The sequence below is a fragment of the Macrosteles quadrilineatus genome, unplaced genomic scaffold (genome assembly GCF_028750875.1).
Source record: "Macrosteles quadrilineatus isolate MER2022 unplaced genomic scaffold, UCM_ALF_1.0 Scaffold_2__2_contigs__length_208266976, whole genome shotgun sequence".
Classification (NCBI taxonomy): Eukaryota; Metazoa; Arthropoda; class Insecta; order Hemiptera; family Cicadellidae; genus Macrosteles; species Macrosteles quadrilineatus.
The window spans coordinates 162,735,147-162,753,626 of record NW_026542595.1 but is presented as its reverse complement, the minus strand read 5'-3'; the positions used below and the strand labels follow the sequence as shown (position 1 = coordinate 162,753,626).

The 18,480-nt window shown below is 33.8% G+C and overlaps 1 protein-coding gene across 1 annotated transcript in view; it reads right to left on the bottom strand.

Moving 5' to 3' along the window:
- Positions 1-18,480, bottom strand: part of LOC128985885 (cilia- and flagella-associated protein 70-like) — a 41,913-nt gene that overhangs the window by 5,586 nt on the left and 17,847 nt on the right. Inside the window, exons 11-18 of the mRNA XM_054405849.1 lie at positions 17,978-18,154; positions 16,053-16,238; positions 14,145-14,281; positions 12,351-12,523; positions 11,093-11,226; positions 10,576-10,722; positions 9,877-10,004; positions 1,045-1,165 (exon numbers count right to left, since the gene is read on the bottom strand). Coding sequence (XP_054261824.1) covers positions 1,045-1,165; positions 9,877-10,004; positions 10,576-10,722; positions 11,093-11,226; positions 12,351-12,523; positions 14,145-14,281; positions 16,053-16,238; positions 17,978-18,154 — 1,203 coding nt within the window. The remainder of the gene's footprint in view (positions 1-1,044; positions 1,166-9,876; positions 10,005-10,575; positions 10,723-11,092; positions 11,227-12,350; positions 12,524-14,144; positions 14,282-16,052; positions 16,239-17,977; positions 18,155-18,480) is intronic.

Below are 18,480 nucleotides of genomic sequence, written 5' to 3'. Positions count from 1 at the left end.
CAATTTGTGAAATACAGATTATATATAGATATTACCTTAAAGAGACATTCCAATCTTTGTCTCCAGTAGATGCTCTGCTGAAATTGGTGAAAATACACTTTCTAAAAGCTGCAGTTTAACTGAAGAGTGAGGACATGGCAGTCCGCCGTTATTTTTGTTAGTTCAACGACACGGCCGTCTCCTGAACACCACGACTCCACAGCCTACTTTATTGTGGAGCTCTACCTTCTAGATCCATTATCATCAATGATAAACTTGTAGATAAAATTAATACCCCCACCTCAGCAAACCTGCAGACTAAGCTAATTTCCTTTGTCTGAAATAATTTTCAATTAAATCTATTTAACTTAAAAAACATTTAGGTATAATGAGTACCTAGGTTTGCTGCTACAAGGAAACTAATTAAGTGTGGTTTTTTGTAAAACACTAATAGCTTGGTATAAAATAAATAAATTTGCCAAGTTTGATAAAAAAATATCTATAAACAATCAAACTACAACATTTTTATTTTCTCCATAAGAATAACATGGGAATTTTTAATTTACTGTTTTTTAAATTTTCTGTTACCAATAACAATAACCATACAAAAACACTTTGATATACTAAGTTATGTGTTTTTTAAGCTTTTTAAAAAGGTCTAGAGAGAAATTGGAAAATTTTGTGTTTTGAGGGTCAACAATTAGAAAAACCAACTTTTACCCCATAAAACCCCCTGTAAAACCTTGTTCCGATGGTCCGATCATACTGGTTCGCGAACTCATTCAAGTTTATCCCGTCTTACACGTTTAAACCAAATTTCATCAAAATCAGACAAAAATTACTCGAGTTATCGCATTCACAAACACATATATATGAATTTGAACGGTTGGTGTTTTTGGCCTCTGGGGATATCAAAATGAAAAAGTAAAACGGCTTTTAGGTATCTTATAATCCTGTGACCCCTAGTTCTACCCTAAAGTAACGGGTAAAATGGTTCTAAGTTAGAGTGTACCATCCTGTAATATATTAAGATAGGATTTTTTTTAAAGTAAAAGTTTCACTTACCACAAAAGCTGTTATACCCAATCCAAGCCAAGAGAGAGGTGTGGGGCTGTCTCTACAGATGATCATATAGTAATCTCGAGCAGCCCTATGGTCTCCTTCCAGCATGAGAATGTGTCCTAACCTGTCAACAAGATAAATATAGTACCTGCAATAAACATTGTAAATATAAGATTGTTTGTCTTTAAATTAACAATACAAGTACTGTATTAAGAAGTTACGGTAGGGAATTTTGCAAGGATCCAGATGTAGTGTGTGAGTTTAAATGTAGAAGGATTAGATAGCACATGTTGAGAAAAGAGAATCACAATAATCTCAAACACTAAGTAATAGAAAGGAGCCATGAAGGAAGACGGAAGACAATCAAGAGGAAGGTTATGGGGGTCCGCGGAATTGGCTAACTCTGGAACTCGCTAACCCCATGTTAAACGCCCTATCTTCAAATTTGGTCGATGAGAGGAACTCGCTAACTTGTTCGGTTTCCGAATTGGCTAACTACGGAACCCGCTAACCCGCTCTAGATCCGGGTTAGCGAATTCCGTCCTCGTACGGAAGTCGCTAACTCGGTCCCTCGGCGGAACTCGCTAGCTCCCAATCAGAAGCCTCGTCCAATGGGAGCCAAGCACGAATATTTTTGGCCAGTGTTGCCGAAAGTGTAGTACCTATATCGTATCGGTACCATAATGTCGTATCCTACGATTAATTAGGAGTAAGAGCAACGTAGTCGATAAAATAAATATATTTAGAAGTATGTTTATCATTATTCTTATGATTATTAGGGTGGAAAATGCATTATAGTCTTACCATAGACTAACCAACACAAAGAAATCTTTACATCCCATTGTAAACTTTGGAGCTCGTTTTTCGTGTCTAGTTCATGTCCGGTGACGGGTGAGACTGATCGCTAGTGTTGACAAAATTGTGTTTCTATTTTTTTATAGTTAACTTCATGATTTGTTCTTTACTGTTTGGTTATAACTAGGGGACGTGTTATTAGTTGTGATTAGAACTTTTTTTTAACGAGGTTTTAAATTACTGAAAACAAGAAACAATTGTAAACAAAACACGACCTCTAAATACAGTACACTGGACAGAACTAACAATAAAACTGTCTTCAGCTGATCCATAAGGATGAGAAATGTACTAATTTAAGGGAGTATGTTTTATATGTGGGTTCCTTACTTAAATAGTAGCTTATTGTATTAGTTTTTAAAGGGTTTTAAGTTTAGTTTTAAGGCAGTGATTAGGTTATAGTAAAACACCATTTTACTTGAGAAGATAGTCTCTATTTCTACTAGCAGAGTTGCCAACATTACAACAGTGAAAAAAAACATTTTTACATTACACAGAGATAACTATTACATAGGCCTAAATTGATAACATATAGCCTAACAATAGTTTATCCAACACACTCCCTTAATGTACAAATGTTTTTTTTTTTTACAAATACAGAAAAATAGTGTTATTTTATTAGAACATGATATTATTTTACATAAGAAATTGTTAAGTACCTATCATGTTAACAAATTATAAGTATAAAATTGACAGTAGGCTGTTTATTTATTTTTCTCTAAAAAAAGATTTGCCATTTAAAAATAGTATGCTAAGTAGCCTGCATGATTTGTGTAGGCTAAATTATGTCTTTACACATTACTTAATAGCTGACTTGTAAACTTTGAAAATTTTGTGCTGGACAAAGGTTTTGTGAATATGTCAGCCAATTGGTCCTCTGAGCAGCAGTACTTTAAGTCAAATAGTTTGGCATGAAATTGTTCGCTCACAAAGTGAAATCTCACATCAATATGCTTACTCTTTCTGTTCATTTGACCTGATTTGATGAGTTTTATGGCACTTTGATTATCAACATTCAGGGTGGTTTTCACAGTTTTTTCGGTCAGTTCTGTGATTAGAGTCTTGATGTATTTTATTTCCTTGCAACATTCAGCTGCAGATATGTACTCAGCTTCAGCTGTTGATAGAGCAGTTATTGGTTGTTTTTTTGAACTCCATACAATTGGTGCACTTCCTAACAGCAGGACATATCCGCTTGTACTTTTTCTATCCTTTACATCTCCTGCGTAGTCTGAGTCACAGTACGCTTGAATACTTAGGTCTTTAGAACTTGTTGAAGGAAAAAATATTCCTTTGTTTTTTGTTCCTTTGAGGTATCTCAAAGTTCTCTTGATGTTTTGGACATCCTTTTTTCTCGGATTTTCGGTAGAGCGGCTTTCAAAATTAACTGCAAATGTCATGTCTGGTCTAGTTTTATTAGTCATGTAGAGAAGGCTTCCTATAGCTTCTCTATAAGGAAAGTTAGTTTTTCCATCTTCATCAACAATCTTAGTCTGTTCTTCTAAGGGAGTAGATACTGACTTACACTCTGTCATATTAAAGTTGTTGAGTACTTGATTTGCATAGTTTGTTTGACTGAGATAGATGCCTTCCTTTTTCCTGGTTATTTCCATTCCAATATACATATTTGGATTCTTGTTAATTGTCATCTCAAAATTAGTTCTGAGTTTTTCTAGCAGGTCTTTAAGTTTATTTTGATTTTTCGCCATTAAGATGCCGTCGTCAACATGAATAGCCAAATAAAGTTCATTTTTAATATCCTTAAACAGGCATTGATCGGTTTTGAGCTGTATTAGTCCTTCATCTTTCAGAAATGAGGTTAACTTCTTATTCCACTGACTTGGAGCTTGTTTTAAACCGTAGAGGGCTTTCTTGAGTTTGCAAATTTTCCCTTGTTCCTTAAATCCTTCTGGTATCTTCATATAAATATCATTCTCAATTTCCCCATACAGGAAAGCAGTCTTTACATCGAAAGTTTGGATATGTAAGTTTTCTTGAGCAGCTAGTGAGAAAAGAATTCTTAAAGAAGCACTTTCCACAACTGGACTGAAAGTATCTCTAAAGTCCAAATTTCCTTTCTTCTGTTCACAGCCTCGAACTACTAAACGGGCTTTATATGTCCCATCCTCTTTAATTTTAAACACCCATCTACTTGTTAGTATTTCATCATTTTCATTCAGTTGTTTTTCATCTATTATTTCCCAAGTCTCATTCTTCTCTAAGGATTGTTTTTCTTTCTTAATGGCCAATTCCCATTTTTCTTTATCGCTACTAGTCATACATTCATTGTACGTCAGCAGAACTTGGCCGTTTTCATATTCTTCTTCATATCTTGAAGGTCGTTTCATATTTATTCTTGGTCGCAGATTGTAGTGTCGTTCATTTTCAATTTCTTCATTTATATCAGGCCTTCCAATATTTTCTTCTTCTAGGTTTGCACCTAGTTGGTTTTCTTGATCTTCTCCTTGAGTTTCATGCATGTGTTCTTCTCTTTCTTCATCTTCTGCAGTTTGTGTACAATCTTCATCAGAAAAATTATTTTGCATCTGTCTTATTTTAATTTGTTCAGAGTTTGCATCTTTGAAAATCACATCTCTAGAGATAAATATTTTTCTTTTTTCAGGATCCCACAATCGATAGCCGTTCATTGCATATCCGACAAAAATAGCTTCTTTACTTCTTGCTTCCAATTTCTTTAAATAGCCTAAGACTTTTGCATAGGCTACTGTGCCAAATATTTGAAGTCTTGAAAGGTCAGGTTTTCTGTCGTACCATTTTTCAGCAGGTGTTGTATCTAGGTTAACAGTAGGGCTTCTATTAAGTAGGTATGCAGATGTTAAAATAGCCTCGCCCCACATTTCTTTATGTAGATTAGAGTCAAAGATCATCGCTCGAGCCTTTTCCATTAATGTGCGATTCATTCTTTCGGCTGTTCCGTTGAGCTGGGGTGAATAAGGTACTGTGTAGTCTATGACAATTCCTTTAGATTTGCAATACTCTTTCAGACCACTGGCAACATACTCACCACCATTGTCGCACCTTATTTTAGAAATTTTAAGATTGAAATGAGCTTCTGCTTCATTTACATATTCTTTTAGGTAGCTAAACACTTCACTTTTACTTTTTAATAGATACACCTTACAAAAATGAGAGAAATCATCAATAACAGTTAAAAAATACTTTTTACCATCGTGAGTCAAGGGTTCAATCGGACCGCAAAGATCAGAATGTATCAGTTTTAAAGGTCTAGAAGCTTTTACTCTAGATGTATTGAAAGGATTCCTTACTTGCTTAGATTTAATACAAATATCACAAAATTCATCTTCACACATATAAACATCAGTTGGAATGCCATTAGTAATTTTTGTCAACTTTTTCATATACGGAAAACTGATATGACCTAACTTTCTATGCCATTCTAAAGCTACTTCATTACGTGTAGTAGGGCTAGTGTTTGACTTTATGATTACCGGTACATTGGTTTGTTTTTGGATAGGTTTTACACTTTCTGTATCAAAAGGTTTAGGCCTACATTCATTTTGATCAAATTTGCTTAGGCCTACAGTAGCGACTTCATTTACACTTTCCGTTAACTGAACTACATACAAACCACTTTTATTTTTACACCCTTCTAAAATGATAGACTTATCTTTGAGAACTTGTACCTTGTTTTTTGTGAATAATACTTCGCCACCGTTTTCGGTAATTGCATTGACAGACATTAGGTTGTTACTTAACTCTGGTACATAAGAAACATTTTTTAGTGTACATTGGTCAGAGTCAACATTTCCTACAGCAATTTGCTGCATGCTTTGATTTTTCTTTGCAACAGAAATACTTTTAGTACATGATTTTACATTTTCTAAAATAGAAATATCATTTGTCATGTGATTAGGGGTACAACCACTATCAATAATGAAAGATTTTGTATTAACGCTATCGCATAGGTTAACACAATCGCCTAGTTGTGTAGACTTGTTTGTTGGCAGATTTACATGACTCAGAAAAGATGTTTTACAGTCATCTTTAGGTTTAAATTTAGATTTGTTACGGAAAAAGCAATTCTTTTCAGAATGGTTAGTTTTCTTACATATATTGCATGCTTTAGGCTGCTTATTTTTCAAAAAACATTCACTTTCTACATGATTAGGTTTCTTACAGTATGAACAAAATTTTGATTTTAGGCCTACGTTAGGACAGTTTTGACGAATGTGTCCTGATTCCTTACAAGAATAACATGTTACAACTCTAGGCCTACCTTGAGATTTGGTTTTAAAAGCTACTTGCTCACAGTCACTCACGGTCTTCGCCTCTTCTTGCAACAGTCTAGCCTTCAGGTTCTCGAGGGTTTTCTCGGTTGCACTGGTAGAATCCCACGCACTGGAGAAATGTTTATATTGGTCTGGAAGGATACTCAGGATCTTTGTGAGTAGCATCGTGTCGTCCACTTTTTGGTCAAGTCTGTTAAGCTTAAAAGCAATGTTCTGTATGTAGGCTATGTTTGACATCATGTCCTTTTGAAGATCGAATTTGAAGTTGTAGAATTCTTGCAATAAAGAACACTTTTGCTGTGTCGTATCTCTTTGAAAAAGGCGTTTTAAAGTGTCGTACATTTGTTTGGAAGTGTCACAAGTGACTACATGCATTTTAACTGATTGGTCTATAGTCATTATTATGATGTGTTGTGCTTTTGCATCTAATGACTTCCAAGCCTTCTTTTTCTTATCATCTTCTTGATTATCCAAAGTTTCTGTTCCATCAACAATATCCCAGAGATTTTTGGACTTAAAAAGAATTTTAACCTCAAAGTCCCACATGGTGTACGATTCCACGTCCTTGAGTTTGCCGACATTGTTCAGTTCACTTTCACTCCCGGAACTCATGATAACTTTATTCCTCTTTTTCACAATGGTTTTAATGTTTTTATGGTTTTACTATATATCTGGTCCCATAACCTATTAGTTTTTAAAGGGTTTTAAGTTTAGTTTTAAGGCAGTGATTAGGTTATAGTAAAACACCATTTTACTTGAGAAGATAGTCTCTATTTCTACTAGCAGAGTTGCCAACATTACAACAGTGAAAAAAAACATTTTTACATTACACAGAGATAACTATTACATAGGCCTAAATTGATAACATATAGCCTAACAATAGTTTATCCAACATATTGGTATGCAAAAAGATAAAAATGCACATTTAATTTACATGTTACATGTTACTGTTATCAAATGTCTATTTTCGTAGTCCGCCATTTGTTTCTTTTATTTGAATAAATACCATTTTGTGAACTTTTGCAAATAAAATTATTGAGTTCGTATTTTATATACTGGGCTTGTAACCTTGAATCATAAATCATAATAAAATTTACACGTTAAACGTCATTACAGAATTACATTGTAGTGGTAATGTATTTTTAAATAGATCTATTGAATTTAAATAAATATTTTTCAATACATTATAAAGTGGTAGGCCTAATGTATTCTTAGATTGCATTAAAAGTTAGTCTATGCATAAATACAACTTGTAAATTTCTTTTATCGTAGGCTATTAGTCCTTTTAATTTTGTTGAATTAATATTAATTTTACGTCTTCCAGTAGGCCTACTTTTTAAAAGTCTGGAGTTTTTCTCCAGGCTGGTTCTAAATGGACCCAGGCGTTCTTGTTTGTTACAATTCTTATGAATGGTGGCACTAGCTAAAATTACTTGATCTTATCCAAAAACAAAGCTATTGTCTATTGTTTAGCTCAGTACTGGGGAACGGTGAACCGAGCAATGGCTTGGTATAGTTTATATCGATTGTGAAAGCAATATAAAGGAAACCCAACACTCAAATCAGGAAAATCCGTTAATTCGTTTATTAAGAATCGTGAATTAAAATAACCCTGTCACGTTTTATTATATGAATATTATATCTTCTCCTATTTTTTACTAGTGGCGCTTAGGTGTACAATCTAAAAACGGTTTTAAAACATGTAACATTATTGCTAAAAAAATCAACACATTTTAGAATTAGGCAACTATTTACTAGTAGGCTAACAATGGCTTTGGTTCCAAACTATATTAGGCCTGGATAAAAACTTAGTCTATGTCATCATATTTGTACACGTAAGTTGGACGGTTCAACGACGAACATTTAATTTAAAATCTATGAATTAGTTATGAAAGTTACGATGGTTGATGACTGTATTAGTTAATAGTTTTGGTTTATTACGATATTACGATTACATCTGTTTTCCGTGTTTAAGAATTTGCGTGTATTTTAGCTTAATTTCGTAGAGGTTTAATTATTTAGTACCAATTAAACAGAATTTTCAATATTTTTCATATTCTATTATTTTTTTTTATACTGATGGCATTACATTTAAGCATGCATTTGATGGCATTATATTTAAGATCGAAATCATAAACATTTAACTGGCCATTGTACAGTTTAATAAAAAAAAAACACTTTTTCATGATTTTTTAATTTTCTTTGAATTACTTTGGGCTAGTTATCTGTTAAAAGTGGAATTGATAACAAAAAACAATAACATTTACTGTATCTTTATTGACACTGACATTTTGAAATACGGCAGTGAACGATTATTTTGTCGTACAAGGTTGGCAACGCTCCGTGCAGTGGGCATGGCCGGGTTAGCGACTTCCAGAGTTAGTGAATTCCGCCGCGAGACAAAATCGAGTTAGCGGGTTCCGGAGCTAGCCAATTCCTGACTGGACGGTTAGCCAGTTCCAGAGTTAGCCAGTTCCGACACACGACCGAGTTAGCGAGTTCCTGAGTTAGCCAATTCCTACGTCTCGGTTATGGCAAAAATAGTGGAGCCAAGTGACAGCTGATATGAAGAGAATAGGAGCAACTGAGGCTCTGAAGATTGAGAGAGGTGGAGTTGTTTGGTTGGTGTAGCCAAATATCTACTCATACATAATATAGTTCTGGATGTAAGGTGTAAGTAAGAATTCATTGTACACATTTTCATTCTAATCTTGAAAACTATTATAGTTATGGACTGACTGCTATAAATAAAAAAAAGTTAAGAGTAATATTCAACATTTCAATATAATCCAACTGATATTCTTGCCCCATTATAATAGTTGTGTAGTTAATTTATACTGTGTCTTCCTCCTCATACAGTAGACTCCCTCTTATTCGGACACCTCTTTAACCGGACAATTTTCATCATCAAATCGGTTTAACCGGACTAGATCGGCAAGAAGTGGGCGGTACTGAAACGACTGTTCTCGTGGGAAAGATTTGAGGCCAACAGTAATCACCCCTAATTAGTAAGGCCCTCAGTAAGGCCTAATCAGTTAGGTAATCAGTGAGGCCCTGTCTAAGCTCACTCGCACTTGTTTGCCATTCTGTGATATTACTAAGGATTTTTCATCACGAGAAATTACAGGATATGGTCCGTTGTAGGGAGGCTGTAGAGCACGTTTCACAGAGTCGTCTCTTAGGAAAACATCGGTGCACTTTCTAAGATCCTGAAATATAAAAGTTTTGGGTTTGACGTGGCGTGAAGCTTGGACAGGTTTGATTGAAGACAGGTTGTATGAATACGTAATATAATAATCATCATTAGTTGGCTTATACAGTATGCGTTTAAACGGTCCGTTTTAACAAGTTTTTGGGGGCGTCGGTTTAACCTGGAAAAACCGTCATCCGGACTGGCCTCGGTCCCAAGGAGTCCGGATAAGAGGGAGTCTACAGTACCTATTTATTATTGTAAAGGAAATAAAAATGCACTTTTTATAAGATAGCTGCCTCTATGGTTTTTAAACCTACTTAGTTTGCCTAATAGGTCAGAATAACATCCAATCAAAATGTATCATAATATTCATAATAGTGTCCTCAATTTGTTTGTGTATATTTTTACAATTTTGTATTCAAACAATGAATGAATCTTTGTATTACAAATAAAATTTTGTATTTTCAACCCACAATTAAATAAAACCACATGTTTAAAACATCGCTGAAAGGAAGTTACCTCAAATTAATTAAATGTTGATTTTGTCGATCCTTGAAGTTAAGGGCAACCTGATATGCTATTTTAGCTTCCTCTTGTTTTTGAAGTTTAAACAAATTGTGTCCTTTTAATGCCCATAGCCTTTCATCCTGAAAATGTAGGTTTTATAAATCATTACTACATAATTTATTGTAAGAAGTCAGAGGCAAACTTATGAGATAGGAGATTTGATTTATTGATTGATACAGAGATTATTAAAATCACCTATTTTTCTCTAGTAAATGCAAAAATCATCAGATTGCTAAATTGTGCCCAGATAGAAAAGATTTTTGTGCATTAAAATAGCACATTTGGTATTCTTAAGAAAGGTTTAGTCTTAGGAAAAGTTTCCATTGCATCTCACTGAAATGATTCCCATTTGCCATCACCCTTCAGGAAAACCTATCCTTTTGATTATCTTGCTGAACCGGGATAATGGAGGCTGGACTGTTCCCCATGACCAAGTTCAATGTCTTTGCTGTTTAAAGGTTAAATTTGGTGAAAAAGTATTGTACATTTCATTAATAACCCTCGAATTCTTCATGTCAGTAGATAAATATCATCAAGATTGTCACAACCCCAAAGAGATATGTCAGTGACTTTCGCTATGGTCTTGTCCTATATGAGCCTTTGTTCTTGTTAGGTTTTGAAGTGGGATTTTACCATGCTTGACAGACTTACCTCCCAACTCAATTTCAGAGCCTCCTCTGCGTGGACAAGACTGCTAGTATACCGTCCTTGCTGGTAGTGGCTTACAGCCAAGTAGTAGAGGTAGATCACTGTCCTGCCATGGAGAAGTAGATCGTAGGATAATGCCAGCTCAGCAAACTGAATCATGTGACAACAGATTATTTGGAACCTCATGAATAATGTTCCTATATGTACAGTAAATAGCTTCTTACAGCATAATGTGTGCATACAAATTTTATAAAAGTAAATATAAATATCTCTAAAATAACACTTACAACATAAACATACTTTTTTATAATTATTTATAAGATGGTAAATACAATAAAAGATATTAAGTGGTGATTGATTTTGAATGGACATTCCAATTAACATTACACCCAACAGGCGACCATTTCATGCGCCTTTCTGGTGTAACGATGATTACAATATTTACTATGAGGCAACACTATTTTTGAGTCTTAGGCCTACGAACATTATAAAAATTGTCATTAAGATTTCATTTTTTTACCTCAGGAAATGATAGATGCAATAGTTTGGCTGCGGTGAGAAGAAATATCCTGTCTTTTTCAGACACATCAGCAAACCAATAAAGGTTCGATATCACTTCATTATCAGGTACAAAATCTTTGATGCAGCTCTTAGCTAGAAATTGGGTTTAAAATTAATACAAAGTATGTACATTATTAAATCAATGAATAATTCCCGGGGCTCGGCTCATAGGATTTAAATATAAGTAATATAACCATACTCATCTGTTTCATGTAAATCCTAATTAAGAGTCCTTGGAGGATAGCAGCCATGTAGGATAATTTCAAATAGCTGCTGAAAAGTTTTATTGCCAAAAAATATTTTTTTAAACACCAAAGTGATTATAATTTAAATATCTAGTGTACTGTGAGATTAGAAGTGTTCTTTGTAGTTTTGAATTGTTCTCCAAAGGAGATCATGGAAGCTAACGTCAATCTTGGATTTACCTGCCATAAGAGCAATGTTAATTTCTTTAATTTAAAACAGTAGCTGAAGAGTTATTTACCATCCCAAAATATTTTTTCAAACACCAGAGTGATTGTAATTTAAATTTCTAGTAAACTGTGATTAGACATTTTCTTTGTAGTTCTTTAACTGTTTTACACGTTAGAAAGTCTAGGGTCCAAGGACTCTCAAAAATGATATTACTGTATTTCATCATTCTCACAACTTTGTTTAAAAATTGTGTTTCATTTTGTTTATCTGTGTATAAAAAACATTTAATTTTACTTTTAAACAAATTAAGCAAAACCTGTGATTAGTAACCACACATACTCTTAGTGATCCAATCGTGGATCCTATTGTGAATGAACAAATCACAACATTTTGTAATTGCTGGTAAGTGTTCCCTCCACAAAACTTATACAATAGAATACAATATTCTTTATTGTTAATTCGTTAAGAATTACAATAGTGAATTGTACATGTTAATTTCCATAATTTTCATAAAATTCCTTTATTGAGTAGAAGGGTCTTGCGACTAGCCACTTCTTCAACTCCTGGTGTAGCTTGTTGCCAGTCAGGTCTCTCAGGTAGTCAGGTAGATGGTTCCTCAGCTTGCAGCCAGTGTAGGAAGGTTTTTTTCTCCCAAAGAGTTGTTCGGTGAACTGGTAGTGTAAATTTGGAGCCATGACGGGTGTTGTAGTGGTGCAGGTCTTGGTTTCTTGGGGGGTTTATTTCATTAACATACTTTATCTATCTAACATCAAAGCTACCAAGATCATCCAAGACGTTCCTACCGTGTGACAGTTCGACGTTAGCCTCTCTCTGTTTGCCCATCTGTTTATGTAGCATGTACAACGTGACCCACCCTTCCAAGCAGAACGGGTTGAAACTCACGGCTGCCAACAAAAACATTTCAGCCACTTCTGTATCTTCCATCAGCCAAGAGAATAGTCCATGGAACATAAGTCTGTAATAAATAAACTCACTGTGTTAACCATATTGTTTTACCTCTTTCTGGTTTTCAACTTGAATTTAACATGCCATTGCAACCCGATGATGGAGTTTTCTCCAAAATGGCTTAAAAGCTAAAGAATAAAGATTGCAGTTGACGGTGAAAAGTATATTTGGTAATATTTACCTGCCGTCCACCACACTCAAATTATTCCATTCCCATTGTAAAAGTGAATGGAATTTTGGAATATCAGTTTTAGTATATTGAGTATATTGAAATAAAATCTGATTTGGACATAGAAATAACATTAAAAGTATTGAAGGAGAAGGATAACGTAAAGGATCAAGTGGATTGCGTCAGTTGATGATTGTATAATATGCAAATTGATTTGATCAATCAGGTTAAGTTTTTAACATTATATACAAATGATCGATCAAATTCTCTACTCAAACTTCTTGTTTTAAATCAGCCCCATGTGATAATGATAATTTATTTAATCTTTTTAAATGGACATTTAACATTTTATAGGACATGATATGTTTAATTTCCAGGATGCTGTTCACAAAATTAAAATTAACTATGTAAACTCACCTCACAATATTCATTTTAGGTTAGGCCTATTCTATAAAAGTTTGAGGTTAATAAGTTATCAAAGATACGAATTACAAAAGGTGTTTTATTGAAACGAATGAACAAACATGCAATGAAATTTAAAAGGCTTGATGGTATAATGAAAGGACTGACAATGGTGTGTGGGGTTGAAATTAAAATTAAATAAAAGATAAGTTTGAAATAAACGTTCAAATAATTTAGATGTGCTATATCTCAGGGTAGGGTGTCGTGCAGGCTTGAATGCAAAGAATTAATAAATTAAATAGTGTCCAAATAGGCCTATTTAAGGTGTTAAACTTACAAAATCCCAACAATGAAAAAATCTAATTTTACTGTGTCATAAAACTAAATAAGTCTCTAAGCTTATAAACGCTTTATGTCTCTATGATGTCCAAAAGGTAAGTCCAATTAGCACTGAATTTAAAAGAGTTTAAAAGAAAAATTTATACTTAATTTTGAAAATAACAATGATGGAGTTGAGTCCTCTTGAGGTTAACTGTGATATAACTTGATATAAACTGGGTTTCTTGATGATATAAATAAATTTATTTAATTTAGATAAAATCTGGAATCCTTCTTTCAACTAACAGTTTTAACTTCCACTCTCTTCCTTTTCTCTCCAATCTCAATGTTCACGTTCTCATAATTCATTGTTGAACACATATGGATCACTGTTTCACTGCTTCTTGAATTTTGATTCCTTAAGGACTAATTTTGAAATGATATTATAAGAAATTTTGATGTATTGCAATTCCTTTACATATTTAATAAATAATTAAGTTGTGGATTTTGTAAAAAATATATATATAGGCTATGGAATGAATATTATTGATGATTAATTGAACAGATTAATGAAATTATATAAATTAGGAAAATGAAAATTAGGCCAGCCTTTCTGAGGAGTGATTAATAACAAAGGTGTATGAACAGAAGTTAATATTTTAAGAAACAATACTAAATAATGAATGAATGAAATGAAATATTACAACTAAATAAATTAATGTAGCCAATATACCCAACTTACGCATTTGTCTTCCTAGGTTCAAGAGATACAGCCTCCTTAGCACATTCCTCAGCTTTTTCAAATTCCAATTTATTTTTCCAAAATTTGGCAAGATCTACCCACACCTGAGAATCGGCTATTTCACTTTTTTCCAACCTCTAAAAATTGAAATATGTTGGTATTGTGTAGCAATTATAGATTACTTTGGCATTGTTTCTTTCGAACTCTGTTTGATGGAACCTGTCTCCTGACCCCTTTTCTACCTGGGGACTGCCCAATGGTATAAAGCCCAGGCCAGTCCCAGGCGATAGTACTAAAACTGAAAACATATATTGGTTACAATAGTTTCTTTTTTTAATTAACTTTTTTCAGGAACGCATGCTTGTTTTAGCGAATTTCCCTATAGGGAAGTAGCTATTACCGTAGGTCTCATGGAAAGACAAAGGCCAGGGACCGATTTACTTTTTCATTTTGATGTTCCCAGAGGCCAAAAACACAATTCGTAAAAATTTTTATATATCTATATATAGAGATATGTACATATATATAGAGATATATACAGACTGTCCCAAAAGTCCCGGACCGGTTTAACATTTTCTAAACGACAACAAATAAATCAATAAGATTTTGCACATCAACACCACACCTAAAAATCTACTTTTTTAAGGAACTATAAATTTTCTGTCATACCATGGGGACGTCCCGCAAGGAGTCAGAAGGAAATCTTAATAGAAGCATAAATCACATCAAATTAAAGACCTTTACTAGCAGAATATAATGCCGCAAATTTGAACTCAAACGGATAACTGAATAAAAATGACAGCCGTTCAAAGATTTCTTGAATCTGCCATTTTGAATCTTTGAACGACTGCCATTTTTTACTCAGGCGTTCTTTTCAGCTTGAATTTACAGCATTGTAATCTACTAGTGAAGACCTTTAATTTGATGTGCATATCGACCACGTGTTCGATGCTTACGTTAACGATTTTCTTCCGATTCCTAGGGCTGTGCCCCCCGAGGAGTAAGCGTATAGCAATGCAAATTAAATGAATCTTTGAACCACTGTCATTCTTGACTCGGTTGTCCGTTTGAGTTCAAATTTGCGGCATTATATTCTGCTAGTAAAGACCTTTAATTTGATGTGCATGTCAACCTATGCTTCTATTTATGATTTCCTTCTGACTCCTTGCGGGACGTCCCCATGATGTGACAGAAAATTGATATTTCCTTAAAAAAGTAGATTTTTAGGTGTGGTGTTGATGTACCAAATCTTATTGATTTATCTGTTGTCGTTTGGAAAATATTAAACCGGTCCGGGACTTTTGGGACAGTCTGTATATATATGTCCGTCCGGACAATAACTTGAGTAATTTTTGTCCGATTTTGATAAAATTTGGTTTGAAGGTGTAAGGCGGGATAAACTTGAATGAGTACGCAAACCAGCATGATCGGACCATGGGAACAGGGTTTAACGGGGGGTGTTATGGGGTCAAAATGGGGTTTTCTCATTTTTTACCCCTATAACACAACATTTACCAATTTTTCTCTTGCCTTTTTAAAGAGCTTAAAAAAACAAATAATTTAGTATATCAAAGTGTTTTTGTACGGTGATTGGTTACGGAGAAAATTCAAAAAATTGTTAATTTAAAATTCCCATGTTATTCTTATGGAGAATATTGTAAAATGTTGTTGTTTGCTTGCTTATGGATAAATTTTGATCAAACTTGGCCATGCAAAATCTTGTTGTGTAAAAAATATATTCAACAATATAATTACAATGAGAATGGTAGGCTACCTACAGTTTACTGTATTCATTTTATAGTCTTAGTCTTTAATATACAACTTTTTTATCTGAATAAAAGTATCAGAAGAAATTGATCAAAATCTTTATGTATTTATGAATCAAATCCATTTTGAAATCTTTCTAACCTGTAACAAGTAGTAATGAGCTTTGTCGTAATCATTTTCTTCCAATGCTTCGGACTCGTAAAACTTGAGATTAGCACATGTAATTTCAGGCTCATATTTCACACGACCAGGGTCTGGGATGGAGTTTACGATAGCGTACATCTTATTTGCCATTTCTTGGTAAACACCTACTAGAACATCCTGGAACTAAGGAAAGAAATATTTTTATGGAAGTAAATAGTGAAGGATAAAATTTTGATGTGAAAGGAAAATACATAGCGGTAAAGGTTGATGTGACATACCTAGTTTGTATTTGGTCATAATAAATCAAAGGGTTACTGTTTGCGAATTATTTGACCCATTATTAAATCTGACATCACACTGAAAAAAGTTGATGAAATCCGACAAATGTGTATTTCTTGTCTTGACACGTAGACGAATAAACATTAAAACAAAAAGATTTAAGACAAGACTGATTCATGTTGTACAGTGTGTGTGTAAATGTGTTACAAAGCTACAGACTAATGATTTATATAAGTACTAGTGGCTTATAGGGACGTAAGTCCCTAAAAAGCTCAAATGTAAACCAACGTATTGCAAATCCGGTATTTAAACAAACTCAGAATAACATTCTATGTGTCAGGATAAGTATCCCTATGTACACCATATCTTATGTGTAAACAGTTTGTTGTCTGTTGTTTGCGTTATTTGTTGATGTTATTTTCAATAAATAATTTGAATCACACCAGAGGTTTAACATGCAAAGGTAGCAAACATATCATTGTTTGTGAATATATACTGGTTTACTAAGGTAGCTTTGGTCTTGTGGTTAACGAAGATAAATAAAAGCAAGTATATAAGCAATATAAGCAAATATTGTATAGTAATATTGCTTATTTGCTTAGTGATAAATCACGATCAGCTGTATTGAAGTAAACAGAAATCAGCAGTAAATGACTTCTAATGCTATTCTTATGGAGAACATTTTACGTTATATCTAATTTTGTATTAAAATTTGGGGAATTTCACTATTTTTCCCGCTGTCACGGGGTCAAGACCTTTAATTTTAGCCCTCTCCCGTCCTTCTACGACTTCCCAGTCGCCCACAATTTTGAAGCAAAGAATCGGCTTACGTAATTAATATATACATAGATCATTGCATTTACTGCTGCAACAGCTGTGGCATGTGTTTTAATGCATATGACATTTTGTATGTGGGTACTAGTTCATGGTATCTCTAGGTGTTTTTTTTCAACGAGTATGGTAGTCAAATAACAGAAAATATGGGATCTAAAAATTTGGCATGAACGATTTTGATTAAAATTTTATGCTTTCCTTTACTCCCAACGCTTACAGCTGGTGAAACAGAAGCTGGCACTTGGGCCTGGCACGGACATTGTGGGCAGGGGGAGGGTGGAGGTAAGGAAAAGACCGGACATGTGTACTTGACAGTTGACGCAACCCGCATGACGGCACATAATGTTTTTGAACTAGGCTAGTAGCAATCAGTCAAGTGCCAGCTTACATGCTGTACCCATTGTAAGGGTTGTTAACAAGCTAAAGTATGTGTCAGTCAGTTACCGTTCATTTTTTGTATAAAATCCTTAAGCACCTTTTTAAGTATTCTCAAATCATATGTGTTTTATCAAATCATAAGTCATATGTTATTCAAATCATATGTTTTTATGAAAAAGGGCTTCTCAACACTACACAACTCTTGATTGACATACAAATAGTTGCAAGATTATCTATCAATCTAAAAAAAAAAATACAAAACAGAAGTGATCTCCTTACCATATTGCAAATCACAAATAAAAGCATTTTCTTTGTAATGAAGAAATGAGTCATACCAAAACCACTTAAGGAGGAATTCTTTGATGTTGCTCAACAAACATAGTGAACAAACATTTATTTGTATACAGGAGGCAGTGTGGCACATCCCTCACCTGACAATCATATTTTATCCTGCCCCAAGAGTCAGCAGGTCCCACTATTTCTTTTACATGGGATATTATGGATTCCCTCAGGGTTTCTTCCATCTTGGAATATACTCCCCTCACTTGAAGATGCAACATAAAGTTCTTGCTTGAGTTTTTACAACATTCGTTTGCATTGAAAAACATCTAAAAATGGACAATCATATGTTATGATCGGACATTGGATTTGGTTTTTAAAGTTGAATGTACTGTTTTAAACTCTTCTGTTAAAGTAGGAGTTTGTTTTTTAAAAATGTAATAAATTAAATCATAAACTATCTTGATTGGCTTAGGCTTAGGTCTTTCATATTTGAAAAATAATAATATTTTAAAATCATAGACCTCGTAAATTCAAGGGAGTTAAAAAGTAAATTGGTGACAGGCAACTACAGAAAACTATTTAATGCAACTAAAAAGTGAAAATAAAATATATTTAGCAAATTTTTATAGAGAAAATAGGTAAATAGTTATAC